Raw genomic sequence first — 21,415 nt, forward strand, 5'->3', positions numbered from 1 at the left:
AAGCATGTTTTTCCTTCGTCTTCGGGGTTTGTCTACATTGGGACTGAAGGAGGAGGACCCGTGGCAGAGCAAAAACTTTCTATAAATGAAATTCATACTTTTGCTTGGAAATAGAATGAGTATAGGGAAGATAGTTCTTTTTTTTTTTTTTTGAACTTGTGATAAGTCAAAAAACAAGTTTATACCTCACGTTGAAATGTCTTAAATAATGCATTTCACAAATTGGTAAAGATCACGGGCGCAGAGTGCATGTGAATTTCAGCAAACTGTACTGCTATTTGGGGTGGAGTGAAAGGCTCCTCCATACCCCTCGGTTCCATCCTCAGAATCAGAAGCCTGTGCGACTGTCAACCTACCTCGTCACTGTTGTCCAAACGTGTGTCACGAGGCCTGCACACTTGCCACTGACTGACAGGCCTCATCAGGATACTGGGTCTGCGGGATCTTAAAAGTGTGAACTGGGTTGTCTGGGTGGCTCAGCTGGTCGATCTCCTGGCTCTTGATTTTCGGCTCAGGTCATGATCTCAGCGTTGTGGGACTGAGCCCCATGTGGGGCTCTGTGCTCAGTGGGGGTCTGCTTGAGGTTCTCTCTCCCTCTGTTCTTCCCCGTGCTCATGTGTGCATGTGTACTCACTCTCTCTCTCTCTAATTAATAAATCTTAAAAAAGTCTGAGCCAGAAGCACCCCTAGAAATGAGTCTTCTCCAGTCCTTTCACGTTACTGAGGAGCAAATGGAAACGTCATCTCCTCTCTCAATACTGTGATTTTAGGAGATTTCCCTATTGCAACAGAACTGTCTGAAACCAATTCCAGATACCCAGTGAGGGCAGCCTCTGCGTTCAGAGCCTGTTGAGTTGCACAAGTCTCCGTGCAGTGTACAGAGACAGGAAGGTGTGAACCTTGTCATTGGAGCACGAGGGGCTGCTGTCCTGGGTCCTGCGGAGAGGCTGCAGCCCATGGGGACAAAGTGTGCTTTGGCTCCTTGCAGGTTTGTTTGCTTTTCCTCAAGCCCTCAAATGCTTGGAGGGCTCAGCGGCATCTTTTGGAGACAATGATCTCGTCCAGATCTCCATCTATCCGTTCTAGGACTGAGTCTTCTCTTTTCCAGCCCGTGTGTTTCTAAAAGTAAATGAAGGTGGCCCTTCCACAGCTCCTGGTAATTTTCTGGAACTCTGGGATGAGAGTCAGATATGGCACCTCTTGGTGCCAGCGAGGCAGAGGAGACCATTTCAGCCTGGAGAGACTCCTAGGACGGCCTCTTGCTCAGCATCCCTTTTAGTCAGACTGCGGCTTTAAGCCCCAGAGGAAGAGACATCCCCTCGCTTCCTAAATGAGCCCAGTCTCCATCCTTCTCCAAAATTTCTTCTTTCTGCCACTTGTGAGGGTTGCTGTGCCTACAATTGCTGTCTGCCTTGTCAATATTGTTAATCTTTCCCCTGCTCATGGATGTTTGTCCTGCTCCCCGGTAAGCAGAGGTGCCTGCTTTGAGACGTTGTCCTGGTCGTCCAGCAGGTGGCTACGATGGTGGCGTCCAGCATGGCCATTGAGCAGGTGCACCCGGCTGTCTTTGTGTGCTGAGCTAGAGAGCTCCTTCTCATTTGCTTTGTACATAGCCCCATGTGAAGGGGGTTGCTGTTGCTGTCCGTGTCCGGTGTGCTGCATGAAATCACTCCTCTCTGCCCCTGTCTCTCCTCATTGGCCTCCCTGCCGCCTCTCCCGTAGCTGCTCCCCTGTGATGGATGGACTCAGCAAACATTTCTCATCTGCTGCCCGATCTTTCAATTTTTCTCAACACTGCATGTCAATCTCTTGGTCACCAAACTCCCGCATTCCGTAGCATGACACTCTCTAGTCCCAACAGCCTGTTGGCTTCTCTCTGTTGACCGACCCCCAAGCAGAGACCTCACCTGTCATTCTGGGTCTCTCTGTTGCTTCCCTCATGGGGAGTTTACCCTGATGACTGGAATTATTTGAGTTGTGTTGACCTTCCCTTCTGGTCCCCCTTCTGTGTCCAAATGCCATTTCTGTCCTTTGTCTTTAATGGCAGCTTGCATGACCTCACTTCTTCCAGACGCTCACAACATATAGGACCTTGTGATGTTTATGAACCTCTGCATTTCCACTTATATGTCTCCTCAAATAAGACATGTTTTCAATGCCACTTGGTTCCTCCTCCTCCCAATTGTGGCACCTTTGCTCTTTCCTAAAAAGGCACCAAATGGTGCCTACTTTCCAATGTTCCCAGCTCTGAGTCTTCCCTCCAGCCCTGTGCCTCAGTACTGGTTGATGTCGGTCAACTCCTGGCGTCATACCGCTCTCCTGACTCTGTTTACGTCTGCACATGTTTTTCCCCCTTTGCTATGTCCCTGCTCTTTTCAAACCTTCATGGTCCTACCTAAGTCTGACCACTTCTGTGAAACCATCATTGACACTCCAAACTTTGGCAGTTTTTTTTTTTTAAGATTTTATTTATTTATCTGACAGAGAGAGATCACAAGTAGGCAGAGGCAGGCAGAGAGAGAGGAGGAAGCAGGCTCCCTGGTGAGCAGAGCCCAATGAGGGGCTGAATCCCAGGACCCTGAGATCATGACCTGAGCCGAAGGTAGAGGCTTAACCCCCTGAGACAGGCACCCCGGTGGGTTTTGAGACTCTGCACAACCTACTCCACGACAATGAGGTCATTATATATGGTTATTAACACTGCATTTCATAGATTTGTCATTTGCTGCCTAAGGGGCATGCATTTCCCATTTGCTAATTAGTCCCTCAGTATAACCGTATATTTCTTCATTGTAAAGACCACAACTTCTGTTCTGCTGCCGTTAGCAGTGACCTGCAGAGCCCAGGGTGCATAGCAGGTACTCAAAAGGTAATTGGTGATTGGCTACATTTGAGATTTTCAGGAAACAGACATTTATTTTTTAAATTTTTTATTATGTTATGTTAGTTACCATACCATACATCATTAGTTTTTGATGCAGTGTTCCATGATTCATTGTTTACATGTAACACCCAGTGCTCCCTGCAATTGTGCCCTCCTTGGTACCCACCACCAGGCTCACCCAATCCCCACCTCCCACACCTGAAACCCTCTGTTTGTTTCTCAGAGTCCACAGTCTCTCATGGTTTGTCTCCTCCTCCCATTTCTCCCAATTCATTTTCCCCTTTCTTCTCCTAATGTCCTCTGTGCTATTCCTTATGCTCCACAAACAAGTGAAACCATATGACAATTGACTCTCTCTGCTTGACTTACTTCACTCAGCATAATCTCTTCCAGTCCCATCCATGTTGCTACAAAAGTTGGGTATTCATCCTTTCTGATGGAGGCATCATACTCCATCGTGTATATGGACCACATCTTCCTTATCCATTCGTCCGCTGAAGGGCATCTTGGTTCTTTCCACAGTTTGGTGACCGTGGCCATTGCTGCTATGAACATTGGGGTACAGATGGCCCTTCTTTTCACTACATCTGTATCTTTGGGGTAAATACCCAGTAGTGCAATGGCAGGGTCATAGGGAAGCTCTATTTTTAATTTCTTGAGGAATCTCCACACTGTTCTCCAAAGAGGCTGCACCAACGTGCATTCCCACCAACAGTGTAAGAGGGTTCCCCTTTCTCTACCTCCCCTCCAACACACGTTGTTTCCTGTCTTGCTAATCTTGGCCATTCTAACTGGTGCAAGGTGGTATCTCAATGTGGTTTTAATTTGAATCTCCCTGATGGCTACTGATGATGAACATTTTTTCATGTGTCTGATAGCCATTTGTATGTCTTCATTGGAGAAGTGAGGAGCAGACACATTTTTAAGAAACATTTTCTTATCTTGCTTGCACTTGATTTTTCCAAGAGGTCATAGTAATTACATTATCATAAATATTAACCGAAATCCTGCCATTTTCCTAGTAAATAATTTTTTTAAAGATTTTATTTATTTATTTGACAGACAGAGATTACAGGTAGGCAGAGAGGCAGTCAGAGAGAGGAGGAAGCAGGCTCCCCGCTGAGCAGAGAGCCCGATGTGGGGCTCGATCCCAGGACCCTGGGATCATGACCTGAGCCGAAGGCAGAGGCTTTAACCCACTGAGCCACCCAGGCGCCCCCTAGTAAATAATTTTTAAAAAATTTCTCATGTTCCTCCCACCCACTTCCCCTCTAATAACCATCTGTTTGTTCTCTGTAGTTAAGAGTTTGTTTCTTGGTTTGTCTTTTTTTCCCTTTTTGTTCATATTTTGTTTCTTAAATTCCACATATGAGTGAAGTCATATGGTGTTTGTCTTACTCTGACTTATTTCACTTAGCATGATGCTCTAGGTTTATCCGTGCCATTGCAAACTATAAGACTTCATCATTTTTTATGGCTTAGATTCGTTGTATTTATACCACTTCTTTACCCATTTATCAATCAAAGGACACAGGCTGTTTCCATAATTTGGCTACTGTAAATAATGCTGCAGTAAACATAGGGGTTCATGTATCTCTTCGAATTAGTGTTTTTGTGTTTTGGGTAAATACCAGCAGTGTGATTACCGGATCAGAGGGTAGTTCTCTTTTTTAACTGTTGAGGACCCTCCACACTGTTTTCCAGGGTGGCCGCCTCAGCTTCCATTCCCACCAACAGCGCATGATGGTTCCTTTTTCTCCGCATCCTCGCCAACACCTTTTGTTTCTTGTGTTTTTGATTTTAGCCATGCTGACAGGTGTGAGATGATATCTCATCGTGGTTCTGATCTGCATTCCCCTGACGATCAGGGATGTTGGGTAACTAGCTATGTGTCTGTTAGCCGTTTGCATGTCTTCTTTGGAGAAATGTCTATTCATGTCTTCTGCCCATTTTTAGTTGGATTATTTGGGTTTTTTTGACTGTTGAGTTGTATATGTTCTTCATATGTTTTGGATACTAACCCTTGATCAGATATGTCATTCAGTAGGTTGCCTTTTGGTTTTGTTGATTGTTTCCTTCAGAAGGTTTTTACTTGGATGTAGTCCCACGAGTTTACGTTTGCTTTTGTTTCCCTTGCCTCAGGAGACACAGCTAGGAAAAAAGTTGTTATGGCCAATGTCAGAAAAATTACTGCCTGTGCTCTCTTCTAGGATTTTTATGGTTTCAGGTCTCACATCTAGGTCCTTTGTCCATTTTGAGTTTATTTTTGTGTGTGGAGTAAGAAAGTGGTCCAGACTCATTATTTCACATGCTGCTGACCAGTTTTCCCAACACCACGTGTTGAAGAGACGGTCTTTGTCCCATTGTGTAGTATTGCTTCCTTTGCTGAGGATTAATTAACCACATAATTGTGGTTTATTTCTGGGCTTTCTAGTCGCCCCTTGATCTCTGTGTCCATTTCTGTGCCAGCATCATATTGTCTTGATGACTACAGCTGTGTAATTTTTTGATTTATTTATTTTTTTTGAGAGAGGGGAGGGGCAAAGGGAGATAAGGGAGAGTTTTCTAAGCAGACTCAGTGCGGAGCACAGAGCCCAATGTGGGGCTCGATCTCATGACCCTGAGAGCATGACCCAAGCTGAAACCAAGAGTTGGATGCTCAACCGACTGCACACTCAGTCACTCCCTACAGCTTTGTAATGTGACTTGAAGTCTGGAATTGGGATGTCTGCAGCTTTGCTTTTCCTTTCCGAGGTCGTTTTAGCTATTTGGGGTCTTTTGAGGTTCCATACAAATTTCAGTATTGTTTGTTCCAGTCCTGTGCAAAATCCTGCTATTGTTTCAATAGGGATTAGGTTAGATGTGTAGATGGCTTTGGGTAGTATAGACGTCTTAACCGTATTTGTTCTTCCAGTGCATAAGGATGGAACGTCTTTCCATTTCTTTGTGTCGTCTTCTGTTTCTCTCATCAGTGTTGTGTAGTTCTCAGAGTACGGGTCTTTCCTGTCTGTGGTTAGGGTTATTCCTCAGTATTTTATTGTTTTTGGTGCAATTCTAATTGATACTGTTTTCTTAATTTCTCTTTCTGCTGCTTCATTGCAAGTGCATGGAACACAATCGATTTCTATAGTTTGATTTTTGTATCCTGTGACCTCACATTTTTTAGAAATATTTTCTTATCTCATTTATATTCAATTGTTCCAAGAGGTCATGGTTATTACATGATCATCAGTATTTACCAATATCCTGTCATTTTCCCAGTAAATAATTTTGATATAAAAAATAGGCATTTTATTTAAAAGATCTCATTGCCTTTATCCCGTAGAAAAGGAGGAACACATACATGATGTGTAAGGGAGTTTTGTTGTTACAACAGATGCTTAAAAAGGCATCTTAACCTAATTTCAGAGTGCGTCTACTTGGGCTGTACTTACGACTTCAGGGTGCTTCCAGTGAGATTTTCATGGTGTTATCTTTTACCCCCATTCTGGCCTCTTGGGGGAATCGTAATGTAGATTTAGGAAAATCTACCTTCTATTGAATTATTAGTGACATTTTCTTTCTAGGTCTGTTTGGAGTAGACTGGTTTCCGATTCAAAACTTGGAAATATAAAGTGAGGTGGGGATGAAAGGAATCACTGACATGTGTCAAGTTAACATTTTTCCTTATTAATAATATGGATAACTGAAAATCAAGGAAATACCCCAATAACCTCACCTAAGTGAAATGTCCCTACTCTGATCCCATGGGGTCCCGGGCAGAGCTGATGCAAACAATACACATTTTCCTTTTTCTGCTTAATCCCTGGGAGGTATTTTGGGTGAGGGAGGGTGGCAGTCACGGGTGGAGTAGGCAGCAAAGAAACAGCTGGGATCACAGTGAGGCAGGCGCCTTGGGGAGTGGCCAGGTAAGCCCTGCTAGTGACCGTGCAACATGGCAGAGAATGAAAGTGTCACCCTTACTTCTGTGAAGTGTTGTAGAAAGCATTTATGACAGTTTAAAGGAAGTGACTAGGTTTTTGCAAATAAGTTTTTAGTGTTTAATCTCAGAGATGGTATCAGGACTTACGATTGCTTACCATAGGCTTTCCACGATGCTGCAGGCCAAATCGAACAGTTTTGGTGAGAACAGTGATAAAATGCAAATAGAGAAATACCTCATTTGTCTCTCATTTTTAAGCAATGCTGAGTTTTGCAGAAGTGATTTTGCATACAAGTGATGCCTCTGAAGATAAAGCCACAATTTCTTCATTTTGAAAATCCCGTCTCCTGATGAAATCAGTCGTCATTCTGCACACAGCAAATCTCTTTGCTGTGTTGTTGGCTCTTTTCAGAGAGGATTGAGGTCCCGGGCTTCTGTCTCACTGCAAAGTGGCTTCCGCTTGCTGTGTCTTCTGGGTTCTCCCGGGAACTGTGCAGTTTGTCCTGCCACCTCTCACGGCGGGACGAGGAGTGCCTCCTGCTGTTGTCAGTGTCTCGCTCCTGACGGACTCACCGGACTCACCAGTGGGAGGAGAGGGACGCTCTCTGGAAACGCACAGTGCGCTCTGAGGGGGAGACGGGGACTTTCCCATGAACGAAGCACGTGAACTTCCACATGTGGCCTCATGAGGCGGTTCTGATTCCTCTTTGCCTTCGGTTCAGCCTGAGAGGTGCCTCTTGTGGGGTTCTGGGCCTCGCGTCAGGGAAGGCTTGCTCGGTGCCCCAGGATTCTCGTGCCTTTGCTCTTTCTGCTGTTGTAAAGGTGGCTGCTGGACGGCTTCTCGCAGCTCGGCTCGCCAGAGCCAGGTAGACCAGTGCCAGAGGTATTGTCCTGGTTTTCTTTTTTTTTTTTTTCCTTCGAAAGCTAATGTGCTTTGGGCTGTATTATTGAGCTATAACCTACGTACACTGGGATCTGGGGCATTTTGGCAAATGCATGCAAACACAGCATGAGTGGGGAGCAGACGATGGGTCTCTGTCCTTCAGCAACTTCCTCACTTCCACAGTTTCACCCTCACATGCAGGTGTTCAGCAACGCGGAATGGCCACCTGCCAAGCTGGGCAGAACGGCTGTGACTTCCTGCAGCCAGAGCCACCGTGGGCAAGGAGCCTCCCCGGCCAGGGGCTGTGGAGGTGGGAGGCCACCCCTCCCCTCCTGCAGAGAATCCGCTTCTGTTCTGTCCCCCTTCAGTGCTTTCAAGGGCCATCGTAGCTGCTTGTAGGAACCATAATAATTTCTTTTGTTTTATAATATCAATTGGAGCGAAGAATCACCCGACCCACCACTTCACACCAGGAATCCCTTCTTAGGTCCGTTTTATCTCCTTTTTTAAAGATGAATGTCTAATTCACATGCAGTGAACCTCGCCCTTCTCAGTGTGGCGTTCTAGGAGTTTGGGGACACTCACAGTCATGTCCCGCCCACTTTGACAAGTACAGGACATCCACGGCCCCCAACTCCCTTGCGCCCCTTGTCCTCGACCCCCTGTCCTTCCTCCCCTCCCTCATGACCTGGCCAAACTCTGGCGCTGTCTGTCCTGAGGTCCTGCCTCTTCCACAGTGTCATGCAACAGGAATTGTAGAGCTGGGAGCTCTGTCTTCCACTTACTGTCACCCATGTGGGAATGTGGGGTGACCCGGGTAGGGTGACCGGCTGGGGCCAGACCGTCAGCTGGGCAGTGAAAGAATTCATCTCATGCAGAACAAAGGAGATAGAAGTTTATCGAATACGCAGCAAGGGAGCCGTGGGCAGGACAGCAAAGGGGACACTGTCCGCCTGGAGGCAGGGGTGGGGACGGTGTGGTTAAGGGGGGAAGGTGAGGAAGTATGGGAATGTATGGAATTTTCCTTTTTTGGTACCTGTGCTTGGTGGTAGGTAGCCACGGCTCAGCGAGGGCCCGTGGATGTTTCGAGGCGGATCCCCTGGTGGTCGCCGTGGGCCCCACTGGCTCGCGCGGGTTCCTGCGGCTGCTGGCCACGGCCTGCAGGCAGCCTCTACGAGACTCGTGGGACTCGTAGCAACCGACCGGTCGCGCCCTCGCTTGCCGAGCCGCGTCTACATCACAGACGTAACGTGGCGTGTTGGTCCGCTCCCCAGTTGAAGGACTTTGGGTTGCCCCGTCTTTTGCAGTTTTGAAAAGAGCTGTTGTGGACGTTTATGCACTGATTGGGTAAATACCCAGGAGTGAGACTGCTGGGTTTTGTGGTAAAAACATATTTAAGTCTGTGACATAAAGAACCGGCCAGTTCTCCCTCAGCGGCTGTGCCGGTCTGCCCTCCTGTGAGAAACCCTACTTGTTCATGATGTATCATCTTTCTTTACATATATTCAGATTTAATGCGTTAAAACCTGGGAAGGATCCTAGTGTTTGGGTTCATGAGGGTTCTTCGTCTGCAGTTTTCTTGTGACGTCTTTGTTTGGTTTGACATCAGGCTGAGGCAGGCCCCAGAAGGGGTCCCCCAGCGGGGTCTTCTCGTGATCTCCTGGGGGTTTTGGAAAGAATGCCGCAGAGGGGAAGTCCTTGTTGTATCATTTCGGGGGACATCCGTGTGGCGTCCCCAGTAATAGTAACCTTCATTCTCGGGTGACGTGGTGTTGTCAGTTTTTACTGTTCATGCCTTCCTGCTGTGGTGTCGGCGGCGGGTTGCTAAGCTCCCCTGTGGAGGAAGCGAAGCGTGAACTCACCACCACCTTGAGGGACTCCGGCTCCTCATTTCCCACTTAGTTATTCACTCGACCATTGACGCACACTTCACGGGCTTCTGTATACTTACCTTCCGCTTCGGGTTCTAATCCGGTACTACAGTATTTGTTGTTCTAATTGTCCCAGTGTGGGCCACTGTCATTTTTTCAGCTGGGCTCCTGGATCCTTTGATGTGTTTTGCTATTTTAAGAACTTCCTTTTTTTTTCCCTGTTAGTTCGAGTTGCTCCAGGCCGCACTGTTTTCTCTGCCCTGGCCACGGACGCAGCCACGCATCCAGGGAGCCCTGGCTCTGCGCCTCCCCGGCCTGCCGCACTCCCTCTGATCCGATCTGCGATCTGCATGCGCGAAGACTTCGTACCCCTTGTCTTCCCCACGCTCCGCCCTGGGGCAGCGGGTGCTCAGGCCCTGTCTCTCCGCGGTGGAGTCTGTCTGTCCTAGATTCTAGGCTAATGGTTTCCCAATGGTCTCAGCTCTCTGATGAATTCAAGAAAATTGAAATTCCATAGATTTTTTTTCACTTTTTCTTGCTGTTAGGATAGGAGAGACTCTCTTTCCAGTTTTCCACATTGTGTAGTAAAGCTGGGTCCTTTCTGACACGGGAAATGTTGGAGAGGACAGGACGGTGGTGGATAGCTTGGCGTGGCCCACGGGAATCTGTGTGAACTGGGTCCATAGGTCCCGCTCTCTAGCTCGGTCCCTGAACTGCCCGGAGTGAAAAGCTCAGCAAACTGGGGATGGACCCACAGGCCAGATGAGGGGAACTTTTCTCGTCCGTGCAGATCCACGGTCTTCATTGATCTTGGTCCTGACAGGTCAGGCCAGAGTCAAGGCACTTGCCATTTTGTGGAAAGGTAGGTCGCCTTCCAGAGCGGCTGTCATGTTTTGGCAAATCACTATTGAAGGCACTAACACCTGCGGTGACTAAACTTTGTCCAAACTTCAGTCCTCAGGGTCTGGTTGTGGCCGAGCGTCCCGCACCCGAGGACTCCTGCTTATAGCTCAGAGAACAAAGTTTCAGCTGCTGACACTGATGGTTTCTGTTTCAGGAAGACAATTCACGAATGTCTTTTAAGAAAAGGGTTCCCTTAGGACACAACACAAAGAAAAAAGGTATGTCATGTAGATGGTGAAGAAATAGAAATATGTATATATTCTGTAATAATTCAGCTGTCGGTGAGGATACTAGTGTGATCCTATTGTAAACAGCTGGTCATTCTCATCTCTTGAAATACAGTTAAATATCCAGAGGACGTTCAGTAGACAAAGGTCTCATGTCTTGCCCACCATCCCTTTCTGGCCCCTCATCTCAGCCCCATAATAATAACATCACCAGATTAGAAAGTCTTTCCTAAATTGTTTTCATAACTGTTTACTTATAATCATAATTTTTTAGATTTGTAATTTTATTTATTTAAAAAAATTTAAAAAAGATTTTATTTGACACAGAGAGCGAGCGAGCACAAGAGGGCCACAGAGACAGAGGGAGAAGCAGACTCCCCGCTGAGTAGGGAGCCTGATGTGGGCTTAATCCCAGGACCCTGGGATCATGACCTGAGCCGAAGGCACCTCTAGAGTTGTAGTTTTAGAGGAAGTTTGGGGTATATGCCTTTCTAGTGTAACATAATGACCACAAAGAGTAGGAACTGACATTGTACAGTATTAAATGACATAAAGCTTGGGAAATGCTTTGCAAATCGTAAAAATCCTATGGGCATATGAGCTGTTTATCTTTTCAGTAAGGTGGATATTTTACAGATGAGGGGGCTGGGGCACAGAGGGAGTAGGTGTTTGGTGTTGCGGAGAGCACCTGCTTCTCCTTGCTCGGCCGAGGGCCCTCTCCCGCCGTGTCACGCGCCCTCTCCCGCTGTGTGTTGCTTTGATTTCCGGCCATCTCTGCACACCTCATTTGGACAGGCCGTCCCGTTGGCATTCTCCCTTGTTGTGCGCTTAACAAATGCTCAGGCTGACGTCGAATGGCCCAGGAAGGTGTTCTCACCGGCTTTCACCGTACATTTTTGTTGAATTTCTTGGCAGATTTCACAGGAATAATACCTATAGCATAATGTGTTGTCATTCCTTTCAAATGAGATGATATGTTTTCATCAGTATGAAGAAAAGAGAATAAACAGCTTATAACATGATGGGAATCGAGTCTAGGAAGGGACCTTAACGATCCAATAGCCATCCCCCCACCCATAACTTCTCTTCTGATGAGCTTCTACTATCGTTACTATCTGGGTCTTATTTTTATGTGTAAAATAAAAGGCAAGGACAAAATCATTGGTTTTCCATCTTTAAAAGGAAACAGGGCAATGTTTTATAGTGGAGAACCCCAGGGGTCAAGGTTAGCACCACCAGTGATAAAGTAATGTCCGTCTCGTATACCTTTCGGTAGGGTGCAGGGGGAAGGATGCTGCGTCTCTCTGCTCTTGCTCCCCCCAGCCTGTAACTCTGGTCCATGCATGAGAAGTTCTCAGCCACACCCCACCTGGGGGACGTTCTGTGAACACCCAGCCAGTGTCCTGGCCATGGGAAGCGAGGAGAGCCTGAGAAGCTGTCACAGTTCAGAGGACACTAGGAGACATGCCCACTGACTGCAAGCATGCTGGTGAATTTGGTCCTGGAACAGAACAAAGATATTAATGGAAAAACTGGCGGAATCCAAATAAAACCTGCAATTAAATAGTATTGTCCTAATATTAATTTAAATTTTTATTAATGCATGATGGTTATGTCAGATCTGACTCTAGGCGGAGTGAGGTGAGGGGGGAGGCTGCAACCTGTCAGCATCGCAGAGGGCACGGGACATGCGCTATCATGTGACTTGGTGGTGACGAGTCCAAGGTGTGGTCTTGGGAGAAAGATGGAGGACAGGCTTGCCGGATGCGATGAGACGGCAGAGCTGGCCCAGGGAGGTTTGCCTCGAGTGGCTGTTGCGCTCTCCAAGGGCTGTGACAGGGGCTCTGGGGGAGGGACTGCGGATCCCGGAGAGTCAGGGAGAGAGGGGCGGGGCCGCTTCAGGGAGAGGAAGTGGCCGGTGGGGCCTGAGGACAGGAACTGTGAAGGGTTATAGGAAGGAGCAAGGGCTAACGCTGTGGAACAGGCAGCGAGGAGAAGGAGGACCCGTCCGTCCCCACTTCTGAGCGTGGGGAAGGGCCAGCAGCCATCGCTGGGAAAGACTGTGCAGAAGCTGTGTCCTCAGGATGAGTGTGAGTTGGGTCACTTTTTCTGCAGGGCTCTTAGAAGCTTGTGTACCTCGGAGCCGCCATCTGCATCTGGAAGTTTATCCTGAGGCTGCTAATTCAGACGATTTCTTATTCTCTATTGCCAGACTTCATGTTGATTACAACTTGAAACAGGAAGTGGTGGTTCTGAGACTTAAATTTATTTCCATTTTAGGGGGCTTTTCTCTAGGTCCCACATTTTCTATCATGTGCACGTTTGAACACAGAAAATTAAAATTATTTCAGGAATAAAATAGTCTATACTGGCCGCAGGCTGGCTCATTAGGTTACCCTGTTTTTCTAGGTCCCCAGGGGGAAAAGAATCCTTCAAGCCACCATCAGAGATGTTGTGACTTCAAACTACTTTTCGATTTAATTTGAAATTCCCTCTAAGGACTTGGAAAATGTCTTTCCTGATTTATTTAAAAACATTCTAGCCCACAGAGAAATCAGACGCCTAGGTCATAGTCACAAAGTACAAATGCTCTCTGACTCTGGGCTTCTAACGTTTTGCAAGGGAATTACACCCTGAACCAAAACATTGGATTTGTTTTTGCCAATCGGAGCCTGAAATCTTAATTCACAACGAGCGGCCGTTGTCTACTGCGGCAGTCACAGAAGTAAGTGACAACGAAAATGAGGTTTCCGGGCAAGTGCTGACTACCGTTCTCACAAATGTTCAAACCACGAATACTTTGAAGAGGACAAGTGATGGGATTCCCCGAGGACAGAGGCAGGTTTTCCTGAGCTCCTCCAGCTGCTGCGGCGAGCCTGGTTCCGGACGGCCTCTGGCCTCCCACGACGTCCTGCTCTTGAAACGTGGGTTCCCATTCCTTCTCCTCTGGCCCGGTTTTCAGATGCCGCAGCTGCTGCTGGTGGCAGTTTAATCTTTCCGATCGAGTCTTGTAAGCGTGTCTCGAATTTCCTCCTCCAGGGGTCGTCAGCTCCCCCAGCTGCCCTTGTCCGTCTTGTCCGTCATTTCTTGCCAAAATGTCAGGCCTTCAGAAGAGCTTAAGGCTGGCTGTTTGGCTCCTGGATTCAAGTTCACCGACAGGCTTCTCAGTAGACTTATTTCTGTGCTAATCATGCCAGTGGAGACTTGGACACAGCAGCACACTCAGAAGCATGTATCCATGACAGGAGCGATATTTTCATGCCACGGTCCTGAGCCGGCAGCGACTCCGTAAACCTCAGATACCTGAAGGCAAAGCCAAATTGCCGGAGAAGCTGTTAGTCGGGGCAGACCTGCACAGGCTGCGGGCATCTATTCATGTGGTACCAGGTGTATTAGCGGGTTCTGTCTTGCAAGCATTGACATTAAGTCCTGCATTTCTTCCAGTGTTTTTCATTTTAGACCGAATGCTCTATTTTTATTGCTGTTTACTGTTGGGGATTTTGAAAGGCAGCTGCTGTGCCGTTGAGCTGCTTTGCATTTTCTGGTTGCTCGCAGGGTACACCGGACACCTGCATTTTACGGTTTACTGGTGTAACCAGAGAGACTCTGGTACCTAGTAAATCCTGTGCAGAGCAAAGGAAATGCCACCATGTGCCCCTGACTTTCCTCGCTGAAGTGGCACGAGGAAGCAGTTTAGGAAAAATGTGCTTTTCTTTAGAGGAAGAAAAATAAGGTCACAGTTCTGCCAGTTGCTCTGTGATCGCAGAAACTGCAGTTTGCATGATGCTGGCACGACGTTCTGTGTCACGACGCACGGTTGTCCTTTTGCTGAAATTGCTCTACGCTCTCTCAAGCTACGTCCCATGGTTATGCTCCACCCATCTCTTTAGGCACATATGGTCCATCTAAATCTCACGGTGTGTGAGCCCTTTGGTCAGTTTACTAATATCTGGATTTCTCTCTCTTTTCTAGCATCTATCAAGAACCTCAGCGAGAATAAAAAAGTGGTTCCTTTTCCTGGTAAGAGAGTGAATTATTGATGATCATTTGTGGGGGCACGTGTGACACATGCAGGTGGCTGTTCTGGGCTCACTTTGTCCATTTGCGAGTTTCCCCATTGAAGATGTCCCAAGTGGGTTACTTTGTGCATCGCCCGAGCCTGGGCACCCACTGGCTCTTCTGTCTACTGGCCACCTCCCACTTGTATTACGTGGCCTTGAACAGATGACTTACTCCTCACTAAGCAGGGTCCCCTCTAAACTGTACGTGGTAGGGACGGGTTTTTCAGTGCGTGACAAGTGCAGGGTTAGACCCGCCATACAGTGGTGCTGTCTGCAGCCCACAGTTCAGTCCAGGCATTATGCCATTACTGTAATATTTCACTGCATACTCTTCTAATATTTTGTAGAAAAAAGGGGGGGGCAGAGAAGAGGAAAAGTAAGGCTCCTAAAACCTGTGACAAGCAGTACAGGTTCTAGACAGGAGACTTGAGACAGAGGAGGGCGTCCAGGTGATACCCTTTTAGCCCCATGTAGAGGTCCGCTGGGTCGTGGGCTCAGCTCTGATAGGAAACATAGCACGTATGTGTGACACCAGCATCATCTCATTGGCGACTGCATTCAAAGGACAAGGAGAGCTCAGGGAGTTTGGAAATATGTTTTATTGTATAATAATAGAACACATTTTATTTTCTATTAATATTTAACATAAGCTTATATTACATTTTATGGTAATCTATTACTCTATTACGTGCTTTAATATCTTAATTCTATTTTTAATCTCACACATTCTAATTTTAGGAATGTGTTTTTTAGGAATGTGTTTAGGAATGCTCTATATGTAGGGCTGGGGGACGGCTGGTTCTTTCATTCTTTATTGCCTTATTCTGCCATTTATCGGACATTTTCTGAGTACCTTCCGTGTGGTGCGTTGAGCTGGGTGCTGGAGACTCAAAGCTGAGTGAGGCAGCCCTGCCTGTGTGTAGGGGCAGGTGGACAGTGAGCAGGGATCACACCCACCTGCGGGAGGGAGCGTGTGAGAGGCCCAGGCTGCTGAGCGGGTCCCCTGCGCCGAACGCCTCCCAGGTTTACGAAGAGCGGCTTCGGCTGTGCTGGCTCTCACTGCCTCTGCCTGTTGTTGGCTTATGGTCAGATTACCTCGTGGCAGTTCCTAGTTCCCCCTTTGCTGTTTAAACTCCAGTGTGATCACGAGTCGATCATGATCCATTTTTATAGCTCACTGTCTGCTTTCATTCACTTACCACCATCATCCTACATTTTTAAGATTCGTATTTTACCCTGTTTCAAGAAAGAAATAACTGGAAAAAAAATGAACTGGAACCTGGAAAGTGAAGGTGACTCCTGCGATTTTGTTCTTAGAGGAGGGAGCCGGGACTCGTGTGACTGCGGAGGGAAGCAGTGTGCCCCTGCCGGTCCGTGCAGTGTGGACCCTGGTCTGCGCGGGTGCTTGGCTGAGCCCCAGGCGTGTGCGTGCATGAGGGGGCTCAATCTTGCTGTCCCACCATAGTCCACTTATGGCAGGCGGGGGCGCAGGTGCACACGCGGGTGGCAGGCATAGGGGGTCCCGCAGCTGGCCCGGGCCCGGGGAGAGGCTGCAGGTCTATGGATGATGCAGGAAAGGGGAGGATCGCTCGGGGGGTGGGGGGGTGAGGGTCCGTGGGCACCGCCTCAGAGGCCGTGTGGAGAAGGGCCTCGCACCTGCTCATGTGCACAGCACGTGGCAGGGCAGTGGTTTCTTGCCACCCAAATGCAGAGGGCCTGTCAGGCCTGTGAGAGAGGGAGGCAGAAATGTCCGGCGACTCTGTGTAAGGTGGTCTGTTGGCTGGGGAGGCCACGTCCACTCAGCCCCTGACTCAGGGACTGTGCGCAGGAGCGAGTCCTTCTCCGTGGTTCAGGCCCGCGTGTCAGGACTGTGTGCAGGAGCGAGTCCTTCTCCGTGGTTCAGGGTCCCCATGTCAGGTGTGGGCAGGAGTGAGTCTCTCGTGGTTCAAGGCCTGCTGTGGGGCAGAGGCTACACTGGGTGTCTCTCCTTCCAGCTGGGACACTTTGCCATCTTCCCCAAAGGGTCTGCCAGTAAGCGGCAGGAGGCTGCCCCTGATGCTGGCCTCCTCAGCCAGAGAGGTGGGACCGGGTCAGAACAGGAGTGTGTCCCCATGTGGAGGTGGGCTGGCAGGAAGGGCCTAGGTGGCTCCGCCCACGGGGAGGGGGGGAGGGCGTGGTTCTTGTTGCAACCTTGTGCGTCATTCTGAGGGTTTGGGCCTTATCTTGTGACTGTGTCAGAGCAGGGGTGTGATATGATCAAATTAGTGTTGAAGGTAATGATTTGGAGAACAGGAGGGAAGGAAAGGTGAGAGCCTTACCTACACTCACAACATTCTGTGAGGTGAGGAGGCCCGGACCTGGCGTGGGCTCTTGAGAAGACAGCTTTCTCTGAATGACAGAGGCCTGGAGTGGGATGGGCTGCAGGGAAGGGACAGGGTTCCCTGAGGTGACAGAGGCCTGGTATGGGTGTGGGCTACTACTAGAAAGAGAATGGGCTTTGCAGGAGTTGACCAGATTGATAAGATTGGCCACAGGTTGGATATGGGGAGCACGGCTGAAGTTGGAGTTGGGGCTCTGGATTGGGGTCTAGGTCTTGGTTCTGCAAAGGTGAGAAAGAACAGGTTTGAGGGAGGGCAACAGGTAAGCACATCGGCTTCTCTGAGGTTCTGTGAGGTCTCTCACTGAAGATGTTCTTCCACGGGTGATCTCAAATAGCTCTTTCTCCAGTTTCCAGGAGCAGCCTTTGATTCCCTATGCCCAGTGGCCTGTATCACTATAGGGATAGATGGTATCATCATTGACAAATGTGGTTTGGCAAGGGGTAGGTTAATAAGTACCTCATAATCTTTCTGCTTCTAAAGGTTGTTTTCATGTGTTAGTGACTTTTCTGGAGAAAGACAGTGGCTCTGGAGTCTTCTGCACTCTGATTCTTCCTTTTTGATATTACTAAAAGTGTCTTTTTTACCTCAGTGACCTGAGAAAAAGCAAGAGTTTTCCTTATGATTTTTCAATTTTTAAACAACCAACAAATATATATTTAATATTTGGTAACACATCATTTATACTTGCTTCTCTTAAGTTTCTCTGTAACCTATTTTATGGTTAGTTAAGATCTAATTTCCAAGTGAGAGTAAAGGTGATGATGTATGTAAAGCATACTTTAATTGTAATGTCTTGTGTATTATTTTTACTAAAATATGATCACTATCAATATGAAATCAATGATATAGTAGCAATGTTTGTCATTTTATGATTTATTCCACTTGGTTTAGATGGCTACTATGTTGATTGGTGATTTTGTCTTATTTTGTTTACTGAAAACAAGAAAAAGAACCATATGACATTCTAGAGGAAAGAAACACACCTGTACTACTAGAAACCCCACTAGAAATAGAAGACCAAAGAGAACCACCAATGGGACAACAACCACAAGAGTCATCATTGACACAATCAGAAGAACCACCTGAGGAACAAGAATTGCTCAAAGAGCCATATTGGAGACAAGCATCCCAAGAACAGACACCTGACAAGCAAGAATCATTTGAATGGCCGTCCTTGGGACAACCATCTCAAGAAGAGTTACCTGACAAAAAGGAATCATTTGAACGGCCGTCCTTGGGACAACCATCTCAAGAAGAGTTACCTGACAAAAAGGAATCATTTGAACGGCCGTCCTTGGGACAACTGTTCCCAAAACAGACACCTGACAAGCAAGAATCATTTGAATGGCCGTCCTTGGGACAACCATCTCAAGAAGAGTTACCTGACAAAAAGGAATCATTTGAATGGCCGTCCTTGGGACAACTGTTCCCAAAACAGATACCTGACAAGCAAGAATCATTTGAATGGCCGTCCTTGGGACAACCATCTCAAGAAGAGTTACCTGACAAAAAGGAATCATTTGAACGGCCGTCCTTGGGACAACCATCTCAAGAAGAGTTACCTGACAAAAAGGAATCATTTGAACGGCCGTCCTTGGGACAACCATCTCAAGAAGAGTTACCTGACAAAAAGGAATCATTTGAGCAATCATCACTGGGACAAAAAGAGATGACTCAGGGAAAAAACACTAAACAACAAATACCATGAAAACAAAATATCAGCCACGTTGTAAGGAACAACAGTCAGAAGCTACAAAGGATTGCAAGGCAAATGAAAATAAAATTAGGCATTTTTTCACATTATACAGAGGAGGTATGCTAGTACAATATTAAAATTGTACATTTCATATTTTGGTGGCCAAAATTAAAAACGAATGACCAAGACTAAATTCATCTGGAATTCCTTCCTCTGTTCCCTGAATGTGAAGCTGGAAGGGGAGGGAAGTAACTCGTGAGACATAATGTATTTTGCCCCCTGGCTCAGACCTTCATTTCTTGGAATATCAGTCCATATCTGATATTCCAGAGTGACTCCTCTGCCCTGAAATTGTCATATACTTACATCTTGACCTATGTTTACTTTTTCCTATTTAAAAGTGAATTAAGGTATCTTATAATTATACATGTTATAATATACATCCAAGCACATATACATCACACACACAGACACACATATGTCTTATATGTTAGAAATTGATGGTAGAACCCACGGAAAGGTACATTTTGGTGTTTAAGAGAATGGACTCTTAAGTCAGATGATACAAGTTCAGCTTCTCCATTAGGTGTGTGAACTAGGTCTGTGCCTTGGTTACTCATCCATAAACTGGGGTTAATAATCATACCTAATTCATAGATTGTTGGAATAATTTAAAGCAATAATGTTTATTATAAAGTGCTTAGGACAGTCCTGGACACAAGAAAGGCACTAAACTATGTTAGTTTATTTCATTTTGGTTGTTTTTGGGTTTTTTTGTTATTAAACAAGAGAAGACAAGCAGATTCTCTGCTACGATTATTTGTGGATTTGACCCTGATGGTTAACTGAGCTTCTTTCCTGACAGAACAAGGATTTTAGGATCGTCAAGGTCTTCACTGTTGTTGATGAGTTTTACAGTGTTGGCTTGTGGACGGAGAAAGGAAGGCTGTCATTCCACCATAATGATGGCTCCTTGATTTCTTGTTGGACATGCCTAGAGCATTTATGACCTATAAGTAGGAAACTATAATCACACGGAAACCACCTTAGCTTTTTTGGTTAACTAGTAAGTGTCTGATGGAGAGCCCATTGATTCTGATCTAGCTCCATGCTTAGTACATATTTTGGTGCTTGAAAAATAACTTTAGGATGGCATTTCCTGCTCCTGTTAGCCAGAGGCTTCTGTCCCAGTGTTCTGGTGTGTGTCGTCGTGTGAAGAGGATAGATTGGGGATGAGAAGAGCAGGCCCACTTCACGTGCCACCTTTGTTGACTGTACGGTCTTGAACATCTACTTGTCCTTTCTGAGCATCACCTGTTTTCCATAAAATGAGAATGTTAGAGCTGTGAGCAAATCCTGAGATGGCAGACTATGCAGCTGGCATTGTTCCACAGTCATCACAGGGGTTTAGAGGCTGGTCCAGAGTCACGTGTGACTGTAGCTTTAGGTGGCAGGGATAGGACTTGAACTCATGTGTTTCTTTTCTTTCTTCCTTAAAAAATTTAGTTCTAAATTACTATAATACTCAACCTGTCTTAGTACAGAATTATTGTATGAATCAAATTAAATAAGCTCTCCGAAATTCCTGGTACCACCCTGGTGTAATACAGACCCATTTAATTTTGACAGATACATGAAAACTGTTTCCTGTAAAATATCACATCTGGATGAGGTTTACACTTGGGGGGGAGATTAAGGGGGTCTGGGTGTCAAGGGGATGGACTGCTTAATTTCCTTCAGAGAGCTATTAAGTATGAAAACCAAATAAGAAATGCAGACCCAAATAATGTCATGGCGTCTTAGCACATTTGAAGATGGGACTTGAGGTTGGAAGGGGAGAAGATGGACAAAGGTTCATCTTTATTTCATTTAATTTTAATTTTATTTTATTCTGTATTTTACTTATTTTGTTTTTAATCTTAATTCCATCCTAGTTAGCATACAGTGTTACATTAGTTTCTGGTGTACAGTATGGTGATTCAACACTTCCACACTCAGGGCTCATCATCTCAATCCCCATCACCTCTTTCCCCCATCCTCCTACCCACCTCTCCTCTGGTAACTTGTTCTCTACAGTGAAGTGTCTGTTTTTTGGCTTATCTCTTTCTTCCCCCTTTGTTCATTTGTTTTGTTTCTTAAATTCCACATATGAGCAAAATCGTACAGCATTTGTCTTTGGCTTATTTCACTTAGCATAATACCTTTTAATTCCATTTGTGTGATTGCAAATGACAAGATTTCATTCTTTTTTTATGGCTGAGTAATATTTCATTATATGTATACCACATCGTCTTTATCCATCACCTGTCAGTGGACACTGGGACTGCTTCCATATCTTGGCTAATATAGAAAATGCTGCTATGAATAGAGGGATGCACATATCCCTTTGAATTAGTGGTTTTGTATTCTTCAAGTAAATACCCAGTAGTGCATTTGTTACTACTGGGTCGTAGGGTAGCTCTGTTTTCAACTTTTTGAGGAATCTCCATGCTGTTCCCTGGAGTGGCGGCACCAGTTTGCTTTTCACCAACAATGTAAGAGGGTTCCTGTTTCTCCACATTCTCACCAACATTTGTTTCCTGTGTTT

The 21,415-nt window shown here is 46.4% G+C and overlaps 1 protein-coding gene across 5 annotated transcripts in view; it reads left to right on the forward strand.

The window, feature by feature from the left end:
- The window catches only part of DCDC2C (doublecortin domain containing 2C), a 97,068-nt gene extending 78,053 nt beyond the window's left edge, over positions 1 to 19,015 (forward strand). For 3 of the 5 annotated variants that reach the window (XM_047746568.1, XM_047746569.1, XM_047746570.1), the window contains 4 exons: positions 10,618 to 10,681; positions 14,663 to 14,710; positions 18,077 to 18,318; positions 18,559 to 19,015. In XM_047746568.1, the coding sequence (XP_047602524.1) occupies positions 10,618 to 10,681; positions 14,663 to 14,710; positions 18,077 to 18,318; positions 18,559 to 18,840 (636 nt within the window). In that variant the 3' untranslated portion in view covers positions 18,841 to 19,015. Of the gene's footprint in view, positions 1 to 10,617; positions 10,682 to 14,662; positions 14,711 to 18,076; positions 18,319 to 18,558 lie in introns of those variants that run through there. The other 2 variants (XR_007130271.1, XM_047746571.1) reach the window with 2 other exon arrangements.
- Positions 19,016 to 21,415: the final 2,400 nt, after the last annotated feature.

The sequence above is a fragment of the Lutra lutra genome, chromosome 9 (genome assembly GCF_902655055.1).
Source record: "Lutra lutra chromosome 9, mLutLut1.2, whole genome shotgun sequence".
In the NCBI taxonomy this organism is placed as follows: Eukaryota; Metazoa; Chordata; class Mammalia; order Carnivora; family Mustelidae; genus Lutra; species Lutra lutra.